This window comes from Argiope bruennichi, chromosome X2 (genome assembly GCF_947563725.1).
Source record: "Argiope bruennichi chromosome X2, qqArgBrue1.1, whole genome shotgun sequence".
NCBI lineage: Eukaryota > Metazoa > Arthropoda > Arachnida > Araneae > Araneidae > Argiope > Argiope bruennichi.
Window position 1 is genome coordinate 99,222,403 of NC_079163.1, and position 13,508 is coordinate 99,235,910.

The window sequence follows — 13,508 nt, forward strand, 5'->3', positions numbered from 1 at the left end:
TAATATTAAAAGTAAACAATAAAGGTTCGGAATTCTATGAACTGAAAAGCCTCAAAAGTAATCAAATCAAAATTAATTATTAAAACTGATTGAAACAAGTAGTAATCCACTAACAAAAAATGGCATTGCCAAGTACAAAATAAAAAATGCTGAAAGAAAATAGAACTGTCCCGTGAGAAGAGAATGTAATGAATCATTGATCTTTGTAGAATCTAAAATAAAAATGTAAATAAAACGTGAAGTTTATGATAACATAACTAATTTTTTTCATGCTCAGCTTTATTCGCACATATAAAATAAACAAATTAGTCTGAGTTGCTAGACGCCAAAACAGAAGTTGATCTTTCTCATCGGCGGAGATATTTTTAAACTCTTTCTTTTGCATTCGTATGACACTTTTCTATTTGTTAAACATTTGAGAACAAGGAAAGTGCTCTTTTTGTAATATGTTTTATCTTAAATTATTTTTATTAGAGATGGAACTGTTCTTAAATTGAAGTTGATACTTAAAATTCTCTAACAATGGCTTTATGAAGTCTAATAGACCAACTAACGACTTATATGGATGGCTTGGCAGATGAGAGTATACTGATATCATTTTGGACAAATACGATGACTGATTCTTCAGTGCCTTCTTGGTGCTAAATTCAATAATTGGTGCTGTAGCATCAGGTATGTCCTGCAGTTTTTCTTCTAGAATTTTTTTAGACTGATTCGTTTTGCTTCGTATATAGGAAAATGATAAAACTTAAAAAAAATATTTTAATCAAAATATTGCAAAATATCATTTTTAAGATTATAATTTAATTTTAATAATTTCGTGAATTCAAATTTATTTGTCCAGATATTAGTTATTATTAATTACGTCTTCATTTAACTGTTTAATTAAATCTTTTAATCACATTTAAGCATTTAACCAAAAACTTTTGCATATTTATTAAAATATGTAATGGAAATTTTTATGATGAATTTGAATTTAATCATCTTTTTACCGAAGCTCTTTAGAATAGAGTTCTAACATATTAAATTTTTATTTTACAGTTTAAGAAATGTACATGAAATCTTGTACATTTTTATTTCTAACAGCACAAAAAAACATTTTAAATATGCTTTCATGCAATAAAAAATTCAGTATTGATGGTTTCCTTCTAATTTATCATGGTTGTTCCAAATCTTCATTTCTAGATCCAAATTATTTACATTATATAAATAGTTAAATAAATATTTATTCAAAAAATATTGGTGAATAATTTAATAAGCATCAAAATAAGCAAACTGAATATTGTTTCATATTGGAGTTATATTTATTGAACATTTGCGTTATATTTATGTAATGCAGCATATACACAGAGGAGTTTATATAAAGATTTACAAATTGATAACATAAATAAACTTATTACCAAATGTTAAAGATTTCTTAAGATTCACTATGCGCCCATTGTTTTACAATAGCATGTTTAAAGTGTATTTTTAATAATTTATTAATTTTAACAGATAAAATAATAACAATGATTTTCTGCTAAATAAAATCAAAAAGGTTTTCATTTATGATGACTTTATTGGTTCATTCCATAAACAAGGAGGGTTTTTTCAATTATCTCAGCTAAAAGTAGAAGGAGGAGAGGGTGAAACCAGAAGATGCATGAACACATAAAGATGAAGGAGCATTGCAAAAATTGGAAGGGAAATATAATTTAGATAAAAAAAAGGAGCCTTATTCATATTAACTTCGAAAAATTAGAGAAGATAAAAGCAGATTATTTATGGAATCACGCAGTACATTTTCGTACTAAAATTTCAGAACTGTTTTAAATTTAAACCTTCTGTATGGAAGTATTTTTATTGAAATCTAAAGAAATCTACAACTGGAAATACTAAACTAACATATACAGCTACTATTCTATTCATTGTTGCTAAGTCATAAAGATTATATTTCAATTCAGATCATTTCAAAAACTTTAAAAAGAGAGATTTTTTTTCTCTGTCTTATTCTCAGAACTAGAGAGTCAGAAAACATAAATAAACAAACACATTGCTGTTAAGTAGTTGGTGCTTAGTTTTATATCACCAATATATTTACCAAATCTTTAAGTAGTTAACAACTAGAAATCTATATTTCCAAGCTTCTTTTGTTCGATCATTTGTGCAATTGAAACAAATTAATTTTTTATAATTTATACATTTAAATCATGAGAAGATAGAATCTGTACATAAATATGAAATAATTATTACATTCTTTGCTTGTTCTACTAGTTTCTGACGCTTTTCGTTCATTAAAAGTTCATTACAATGAAGGTTTATGATAGTGTTTATAATACACAAATCAGAATAATACGTCAAAAGCATGAATTATATGAAATCTATATCTCCATAACATTAGTTTCCGTGTCTTTCTTGTATAATGAAAACAACGCTGAGCCTTATCTATGAGTCAAAAAGGGAATATTTTTAGCATTTACGTAAATATGCATTTCACCATGATGAATCCAACTTTAATATTGTGTTATGTTACATTTTATTCCAATTTTTAAGATTCATATACCATACACGACAGACGTCACTATTTAATTTCTTCTCAACATGACAATAAAGATTATTAAAATCATGAAGTTTTAATATACTATGAAGCTCGAAAGGCTTAATGAATTCCAGATATTTGAAGTTTTAAGAATTAACAAATAGGCAAATTTAATCTTCATTTCATGAAAAGTTTCTTCACATTTTGTTTATGAACTTCGAGCAAGAAAAGTTTATTTAATTTTCTTCTCAGGTGATGACCAACTTTTATTTTACAGGCATCATAGAAATTGCTCAAAACTATGCGATTTTAATATATATCCTAATTTATCAAGAAAAATGCACAATGTCTTTTTTTAAATATAAAAAAAAGCTCAGCTTTGATCACATGGAACAAATACAGAAATATATTAGAAATTTAGATTTCATGCTCACTGTTATTGTTATTCAGCTATTGTTGGACTATAATTTATAATTTTCCATTTATGCAAATATATTTTTGTATGGATAATATACATTAAAATATAATGTCATAAATATAATGCATTTAAATCAATTTCTCTGCATTTCTTTTGCAGATTGAAAATAATTTTCTTCTTATTTGAAAATCCATATCAACTTGATCCTCTCATTAATTTCACATGAACCTAAATGGTTCAGAATTCAGTTCTGTTCTAAATTCCCTTACTCAGATTATATATAATTTCGCCTAGAATGAAATATCCTTTCATGCAGATGATTTTTCATCGTCTAATCATAATCATTCAAAAAGACGATATATCGACACTGGCAATACTAATTCTTCAGGAAGATCATTAAGAATCTTATATTCATTTGAATCACTGAGCTTGTATCATGAGTATAAGGAATATCAAAATATATATCCAGCTCCAGGAATACTTTGAAGAGGTTCCATTGCATGCGTCTTCAGAGCAACTTTGAAGACAGCCGCTAACGTAACGGTTGTCGAAATAGAATCCTCCGCAATGACTCATTCGAACAATTTCGGTGTCAATGGTAAGGGTTCCACTATCTAAAGCACAGCCGCGAACAATCATTGTCTCACCAGAATCCTCTGAAAACAAAAAAAGAAACTGTTTATACAAAATTTAATATTTCGAAACTCCATCTAACAAATGGATAAATGAATATTAATTTTTGGTTAGCATTTACTTCAAAAAGAAAATATTTTTTTTTAAAATCTCATAAAACAATGAACCTGAAAAGATATAAAAAATATGCTACAATATTAGCTATAATATCATTATTTAATCTTGTTAATGTTTTTTTACTAATTAACTTTCTAATAATAAATTTGTAACTTTATGATGCTAAATAATATTGCTGATTAACTTTCTTTTTTATTTGCTAACAAGTAATTTTTAGTTATAGTATTATTTCATGATTGTGAAATTTTAAATAAAAATAAAAAAAAATATAAAAATATCTAATTTATGAAAAACTGTTTTCAGTTCAATATAATCTTACCCTTGAGTTTTAGAAATTTAGTATCAGCAGCAAGTCTGTAAACAGGCTTAGTTATCTTAATATAATACAAAGCAATTTTGACTCAAATTAATCTGTTTGTACTGTGAAAACAATGAAGTTACAACCAGTAGGTGAACTTCAGCTTATCTATAACAACTATAAAAGAGTTGTTATAGATAAGCATCAGATAAAAACAATGTAAATCAAACCGTGAAGCGAAATAATTTATACTAAGAAGATACGAATATGCGATTTCATACAATATCATAATAAATATGTAAAAGAAGCCATCCGATTTCTATTCAAATTAATAGCGATTTCTGAAGAGACATTAATATCTATATACTAAGTTCACCGTCACTAATGAAATGAAAATAATAATTTATTATTTTAATTATTATTGAAAAAGTTTATTAATTGCTACATTAAACTTTATAAAGACAGGAATATTTTTATATGATTTTACGAATAAGATATATAAACAAAATGCAACGAGTGAAAAAAAATGAATTGTATGAATTTCGACATACGTAGAATTGCCCCACTTTTACATTTTTGTCTTTAATATATTCTTGTCGTTTAAGACACTTTTCATTGGTCATTCAGATTAAATTTCAATTTGCATTCTCCCACCAATTTACACTACTGTTTTTCTGGTTTCTTGAAAAGTGTAAAAGTACAATAATTCATGTTCGCAAATTCCTAAAATCGTTTGTTAAGAATACAGAATTCACATATCAGCTGTGTAATACCAGATCTTGCGAAAGGATATATAATTTGCTTATAAATTATAAAGTTATCACATGAGAAAGCAAATTTCTTGAACTTTTCTCCTGGAATATTACAATAAAAACAGAAAGATTTATATTGGGTGCATCCTAACATTATACATTTTTTCAACCGAAATAAACACGTCTAATCCTCGAAGTTTGAAGTTTGTTTTTCTCAATAGCTTAAAATACTCTGTTTGTCAGCGAATATGCCTGTCATTATTTATTTGCTTGCCAACGCAGCAAGTTTCTCTTTCAGAGTTTTTCGTAATATTCCAAAGAAAGCAGAGTTTCACTGAAAATAAAGTACTTCGGAAACATAATAACGATCTATCATAGACGTCTTCTACCGAAAAGTGTTTCTTATCTCTAAAGAAAGCCTCTCTTCTTTCGAAATAAAGTTTCTAGAATGCTTTTTTTCCTGTTCAACACCTGCCTTTAGTACACCCTAGCAGCTGATTTGTAATAAAATACATAAAAATGTGAATGCAGTCTAAGAAAGAATCTAAATATTTATAAACTAATTTTTAAAATCTAAAAAAATTATATTTAGAGGAAAATACTGTAACCTAATTTAAGATAATGTAATTTTAGTGACTCAATTGACTTCTTTTTATCGATGTATAGATGAATCATCCCAAAGGTATATCTGACAAAATGGCTTTTTTTAAGTAAAATTTAATACTTATGTTTTGTGATTGTTTCTATATAGTAATAGATGTAAAAAAAATTAAACATGGTTTTTGATCCGTTTGAAGCTGATTTCTGTCCAAAAAAAAAGCTGAAAATCCTATGAAACGAAAATATAACAAAGGAAAAAAAATCTGCTCATATTTAAATGGAAGCCCCAGTTAAGAATGTTAATTATATTTTTTGATGAATTTTCTTTTATATTGATTTTGATTAATGGTTATTATTAGATATGTATTGAATACTAACTGTAACGATTTCTTCGAACAAGAAATCCTTCTTGAAAAAAAATCTTTGAAAATGAATTCGGATCGTATATGCAATTTGTTACATATATATGCGATATTTACATTTCGCACAAAAAATTATCTAAACTTCTTTTTAAAAAATATTACTCAGCTTCTGTACTTATCTATAAAAATTATGTAAAACTAATGTTAATATAAAAATAAAGGAAAAATAAATTAAAAATTTAATTTTTGAATTTTTATCGCAAATCAGTTAATCAAAAATAATACTAATTCAAATAAAATATTAATTATTTAATTTGTTAAATATTAATTAAAATATTCTTTTCTGAAAATATTTCTTCTTCTAGTCAAAAATATAATTAATATGCAATTTAGTTGTTCTATTATTTAATCATTGAAAGTTGAATGAAGAATTCCAAACATGAACCTTTCTAAAGAAAGAGTTCATTTATCATGATATTTTTGAACAATAATAATAATAACAATTTATTACACATAAGAATTGATTTGAAACAAAAGATTAATTATAAAATCAATTAAAAGTTTATATGTAAACTATAACATTTGGATCTTGCACTTCATTCAGGACATTACGTTATTTTTATAGAAAAATAGTAACAACAAATTGAATTGAACAAATATCACATTAAATCTCCCTTTCGTTTCACATCAAATCTCCTGTTCGTTTAATTTATTTGATATATATCGTGACTACATTGAAAAAGACTTTTCCGATAGCAGCAATCAATTATGTAACATTAGAATTAACTTCACCGAAATGAATGCAACTTGTCAAACAATTTTAAACCTAAATGGTTATAGTTTGTCCTGTTTGTCTGTATATTATCTTAAAAGCTTAAAGGAACGGCGTATCTTTTAATCGCATTCCCCGACGCATCTTTTAAGAACATTAAAGGAGCAGCGCAATTTTTACCATTTCATTAGTGGTACTTCATTAAATGGCATCTCAGTTTATCACGCATCTCATTGGATTATCCTATCGATCATACCATAAATTCCGGAAAGCTTGATGCAAGCCGTTGCCGGAAAAACTCCATCTCTTTGTTTCCTCCCGGCCCAGCAGGGTGCCTCTAGGATATCTTTCGTATAGTTGTTGTGGAAAGGATCCTCACACGGTTGGTTATCGCCACCGACTGACACGCACTTGAAACAGTCTAAACTGTGGCTCCCTGAAAAAAGTCATTATTGTCAAATTACACATGAACTAACATTTGTTATTCATTTATTTCATTCAATTGTATTTAAATTGTGTCTTGTGTCGTCAGCTCAGGACACTAATCTTAGATAACTAAACATTTTTCTATTAGACTACAGACCTCTTCCAATTTTGTAAGTTCGAGATGTCCCCGTTGCTCTCACACCACTTCACACACAGTACTTTCAAAATTAGTTAAAATGAGTTATCCGAAAGTGATAAGCATAGCTGTGCACTTATTATTTTTCGAGATTTGCTTTAATTGCCATCCAATAGGTTATTTGTTTGATAATGTGCAGAAGTGTGAGTTAATATCATAATCGTTTTCTATGAGTATATTTACGTTTCTCTTGCATAATAAATATTGAAATTTTGAAAAGCCGGTTAAAATTGCGGCAAACAATGCTTTGTAGTTTTTACTTGTGTAGAATTTGTACTATCTGTCCATCTAAGAAACAAAGAATGGTGAAGCACATATGCAATTACTGCAACAAAGTTATTAATTTGAATTTGTTTCAATAAATATTCTATTTTTCATTTTAATTGAAATATTATAATAATTTCTTAAGTTATGCTAATCTGTTTAAAATAAATAAAGGAAATATCACAATACAGTTGTTTTTAATTCGTAATCTATGAGTTGAATGATAAGTTACAGAGTAATATGGATTTTAGTTATTTACGATTAAAGATAAAATATATTCGTTCATAATTTTATATTATTCCGTGTATGATGATTAAATAAAACAAGAAACTTCGTTCTATAATGCATAATTAAAATATTATTATTTAAACTTGTATCTTAACATAAATAAAAGTCATTATATCTATGTATGCATATATGTTCTACATATTTTTTTAAATAACTAGGCCGTATTCAACCAAAATTTGTATAATAATTTTATAAAATATGAGAAAGAACTCTGTGAACATTTCAAAGCAAAAAAAAAAAAAAAATTAATCAGAAATTAACAAAAATTTGTCTTGTTTACACTTTGAGCTACTCTACCACCATTTTTAAAATTTAACTTTCATTTTATTAAGTGTTTCACCATTGTTCTTATTGGTCTTAAAGAGGTGATTTAATCACGGATAAACTAAAGGCAATGGATCAAGCTAAGACAACCGTCCTTAATCTTGAATTTTTGAGAACAAAATTTGTAGAATTAATATGATATTACAAATTTTAATAATTAAACAATAGCTAATAACAATAGTTGATTTTAGGGAGGGGGATCTGTCGGTGAATTTTAAAAATCACCTAGTTCAAACGAATTCTACTTTTAATTAAAAGCAGATGATAAAGATTTTAGATGATAAACGGGATTTGTATATTATAATATTTTATACAAAATTGTTTTTACAATAAAAAATGGTACATGAAAGGATCTTAATCCCGAACAATGCAGAGTACATCCATCTGTAATTTTATGTATTTGTAATAGTGATTTTTCAGTCGACTAAAAGTCTAGAATTTAAAATCATCATGAATATGTTTCCAAGTTTGAAATTGTTTTAATCGTATAATTTGCACCTTTGTATTATATCCATCAAAGGTAATTTGAAGATTTAACACTGATTATTGTAAAAGTAAAGCCAAAAATAAAAGTATGCGGATAAATGCTTAGATTAAAAGAAAGAGCCAAGAGAAAGGGAAATTCCCTCTCGAATGGAATGAAATATTGTATCTATTTTGTCGACTAAACATTCCGAAGGGATTTACGATGGTGATCGAACCAAGTAAACAGTTTGAGAAAGTTAAACAAAGGTGGAATTAGAAGCGAATTTAATTTAAACACTGAATAGAATGGCAGGGCAATAGATTTACTGCATATTGATATTAATTTTGTAAGTGGAGGCAAAGAAATTTAGGTTAAAGATATTAAAATTATAATACTTCGTACTTTTAAAATTTAAAATTTCTTCGTCGCATAAAAGGCAGAAATAATTGTAGAATGTAGTTATTTCTGCTTTTTCTATTAATTGCAATTGCAATTATTAAATTTTGACACGAAATTTCTTGTTATTTTAGTATAGAAACATATTAAATCCTGAATTTGATTAGCAGTTCATATACAACGACTGACTTAACTGGGTTTATATTATTCCTCTTTGATATAAAAATTTTATATTATTATTTCCTTGTAATTTATTTTTATGCTCCTTTAATTGCATAACTGAATTTGTTTTGTTTTCTTTTTATGGCTTAGAGTTTCAATTTCATAATTATTCAAGGAAACAATTAAAAGTTAGCGCAGAACTTATTATACATAATTAAAGAAAAATAAAAAGATATCAACTGAAAGATCAAAGAAAAGCAAATGCAATTAATCTTTCAAAGCAACACAAATCTAACTAAACGACTAAATAATACTTGAGTACTTTTAATCCGAGGCTGAAAAGAGAAAAAAAATTAAATTTTACAGTTAAATTGGAATTTCATTTTAATCATTATTTCACGCCGACCATTTTATTGAATTAGTTTTAGTTTATATCACTTTTTCTTCTTCGAAGAATTTATTTTATTATCCTGTAACCGCTTGATTTGCAATGTTTCTGTTTTATTTCTGTATTTAATTTATTTTTCTCTTAATCAACTGTTTACAGTCGTTTGTTCCATTTGAACATTTGATTAAATTTAGCGCGCTCTTTTCCTATCGTTTAATTATGCTAATTTCGTTTTAGTTTAATCTTTTAATGGTAATTTTTGATTTCCTATAATTATTTATTTGACTTTTTTACTAATTATTAATTATTTTAATTTTTTACACAGAAATAAGTAGAAAGCATGGGAAATTATAAAACAGAATGGAGATTATAACTTTAACCTTCGAATGAAATTTAAAAGTGCTTTGAATTTAATTTAAATTTCAACGGGTACACTAAATTCAAATAGAAAACCCGATAGGTATAATTGTTATTGTAAACGAAAATAAAAATAAAAATCGTTCCATTTATTTTATCTAGTGTATTTTTGTATGCTTTTTGTTTATATTTTAAAAAATACATGTCTACTATCGTTGAAGAGACACATATAGTTAATCTATTCATAATTAGTCAGATTTTAGCACAATTTTCATCAAACTTTCTTGAAGATTAGAAAAAGCAAACACGGATCGTAATAACATATTTTTCTATCTTTCAAACTTAGATAATTTTCTTTAAAACACATAACATGACAAAAACCGATAAGAAGGACAATTTGTTTCTGAAAATATGGATATAGTATATTGTGTTCGAGAGCACAAATGTACACAAAATTTGGCATCTTTAGCACATCAGAAAGTGAGTAAAAAATTAATTGCCAAAATTCCATCTTAAAAATCTGAAATAAGTTAAATAAAAAAGCCTAAAAGAGTCGAAAACTCATAAAATGTGCTTCTGAGGAAATATCCTCGTAAATTGTCCTTCTATCTGTTCCATTTTTATCTCCCATTTATGGTATTGTAGGAATTCATCCAATGTTTGTGTTCCATTTTAAAATTTAATTTTAATTCTTATAGTGGGAAATGTTTAAAATTATAAATTATCGAAACAATTAGGTTTTTAAAAAAAATTATGGATGCTTTTCTTTGAAATTCTACCGTTAACTTTTGTGTTAAATTGTAATAACAATTCGAATTATAATTAAAATGTTGCAGTTAAGGAAATGAAACAATTTGGATCGTAAGATGAAATCCAATTTGTGAAATTCAATTACGTCCCTAGAGATTTTATAAGAAACAAAGGTAAAGAAATACAGACGTATTTCCGTTATATCCACAGTGTTAACCGTTTCTTAGACCAAATCAATTATGGAGACCGAATATTGGCTTCCTTTTATTTCTATGTGAGTGTGATTGAATGGATAAAGATCAAGGTTCGAAGGTTGATAAGCTCAAATAAATACGGCTTCTTAGCCGTTTGTTTCTCTGATATCAAATTTCTTTTTCATATCAAATGAAAGCAAACGAAAAGTTCAGTATTAATTTCTGTCGATGAATGCAGTATTAAAACAGTGAAAACTTAAATCAAATTAAATTTGAAAGAACGAGAAATATTTGTTTATTTGTTACAATTTTATAGCAATGGAATTTTCTTGTTAAGTGTTTTTCATTCAAAATTTTTTATTTTCTCATACATGAAGAATACTAAGAGAAAGTAGTGTACTTTCTCTTTTCAGATCTTTCTGATTTGATAAAACAAATTTTTGGAATTATATGTATCTGTCTATGAACATGATTATTCAAAAATGTTTTGAGCTGGACACAAAAAATTTGGTATATTGTTTTTATACCCTATCTATAGATTTCTATCAAATTTTAAATAATATTCATTCAGAGGAAGTCTGTTACCGGGTTGTTTGCGTACAAGTGAACACAATAATTACAAAACATAAAGAGATAGATGAATACAATTTGGTGCACAGGTTTAACATCTAAAAGGTAGATTCTAATCAAATTTTGAATCAAATTTGTTAAAGGCAATACCATCTGTCGTCCGGTACCTTTACATGCATATAAATGCAATGACTTAAATTAATGAAACAAGGTTTGCGATCTCGAGAATATAATTTTTGCAAAAGCAAAAATCACATAAAAACAAATAAAAGGCACATAAATGTGTCTTTTATTTGCTTTTATGTGTTTTGTCTATATATCTTTATTTTATGATTTTTCTTCGTTGTCCTTCATTTCATTTAAAAATTCAAATTCATCTGCATCCATCTATACCGAAAGGGAGCCTGTTGACTCTAAAACTGGGAAGATAGGTAGTGTAATGTAATGTAACATAAATACAATAGTAGTTTAAAGTCAAATTTTGGTTTTAATCGGCCTGGAACAAAAGCATCAAAAATATATATTCGATATTATCCTACAAGGTATTAATTGCCAAAAAATATTGCCAAACAATACACTATAGATTCAGTAAAAGTACTAGATTTACGTCAAAGATTAATATTTCGTAAATATTGTTCGCCATTGCTGAGCGAGACATTCATGGCTTCATTCAGTTCACAATTTTATTCGGGGGTGTGATAACACCTTTTTTAGAGCATACGCGAGAAAGTGCTGGGGAGACCAGAGTTGGAATTCAGAGTTTTCGTCTCTAAACAACACTACTGTTACGTCAAGGACCGTTTAAAAGAATTTACATGTCACGAAGGTGACCTTGATTTAATAAATCACCAGATGAAATTGTGACTCCATTCCGGAAAACTCTCATACAATAAAAACCCATGCTAATCAAAGTATTTGTGAGATACGTATATTTTCGAGCATAAACCCATATTTTTTGAACAATTTTTTTAAAATTTTTGAAAGGCTTAAAAGCATCTGCGTTGCTCTTTATCACTTCGAAATAATTATAGTGTTTGATTTCAAGGCATTGCAATAATTACTAATATTATTTTCTTAGTATTAGATAGGAATCTAAAGTATGTGATCTACTAATTGGTGACAGAATTTAGGACTTGGTAACAGAAAGAAGATGGTTTATTAATTGTAAAGTCTTTTGGTGAGTTATCCGGTTATTGAACAAATTATTCCTGAAGTCTCTACCAATATACTGTGAGAGGGATTTTCTGAAACAAAAACACAACATGTATTTTTACTTATTGTGGATAATATAATAAGAAGTTCGACCTCTTTCTTGTAACTTACTATATAGGGTCCCACTCGAATCGTAGCTTAGTATCTGATTTCTAATTCGTTCGAGATAAGCATGTACTTCCAGGTAAAAAAATGCTGTAAATATCGTAACAAATTCTATTTTATGTTGCTTGAAACAATAAGTATACTGCTGGAAAACTACGAAATCTAAATTTTTATGCAGTTTTCCAAACCTTTTAATCATATTTAGTAAAATATTCTTGACACACTAAAACTAAAAAAATCCGCACTTTTACAATTAAAATTAACCGACTAAGAAGCTTTGAATCTCACTATTTTAGACTAATTCAATGATTGTTTCGAAGATCTACCTATCAACGCATTCCCCGAGGGGGCACCTCGAAAGGAGGATGAGATGCTTCCGGCATGGTGATTGGATCTCGCCACCCTGGAGGGTACATTAATATGTGAGGGTCTGGCTCCTCTCATCGATGCTGGGACGTACTTCCGGTTGTACCGTGGCTGGTGATGACCCTTTGGACTCAACCACAGTTTCCGCCAATGTTGCTGTTGCGGCGGTCCGGTCATTCAGTATTTATTATCTGTGTGCCTTCGGGCGGGTTGGAGAGTCAGTGATATGACTACCTATCAACGCAGAGTACTTAGACGAGGCTACCGTTGATTGGTTTAAAAATGTGAAACTGGTAGCTTCATAAGTCGGTCAGTTTTAGTTGCAGAAGAAACAAACTTTATTGTTTCAAATATTAGACTTTTAAGATTATTTTAATAAATATATAAAATAGAATAATAGATAGAAGGCTATATAAAAGTATAGGCTTCGTAATTTTTTAACATTCTATTTATAGTCTGAAACAATATAAAATGAAATTTTTTAAGCCTTTTTGATATCGAAAGAATTTTTCTATCTCTAATGGCTTAGAAATTAATTACTGAATCACGATTAGAGTGGACAGTAGATAGCTTG

The 13,508-nt window shown here is 27.6% G+C and overlaps 1 protein-coding gene across 1 annotated transcript in view; it reads right to left on the reverse strand.

The window, feature by feature from the left end:
- Positions 1–1,329: 1,329 nt before the first annotated feature.
- Positions 1,330–13,508, reverse strand: part of LOC129960835 (uncharacterized) — a 93,054-nt gene continuing 80,875 nt past the window's right edge. Inside the window, exons 3-4 of the mRNA XM_056074504.1 lie at positions 6,727–6,906; positions 1,330–3,592 (exon numbers count right to left, since the gene is read on the reverse strand). Coding sequence (XP_055930479.1) covers positions 3,357–3,592; positions 6,727–6,906 — 416 coding nt within the window. The 3' untranslated portion in view covers positions 1,330–3,356. The remainder of the gene's footprint in view (positions 3,593–6,726; positions 6,907–13,508) is intronic.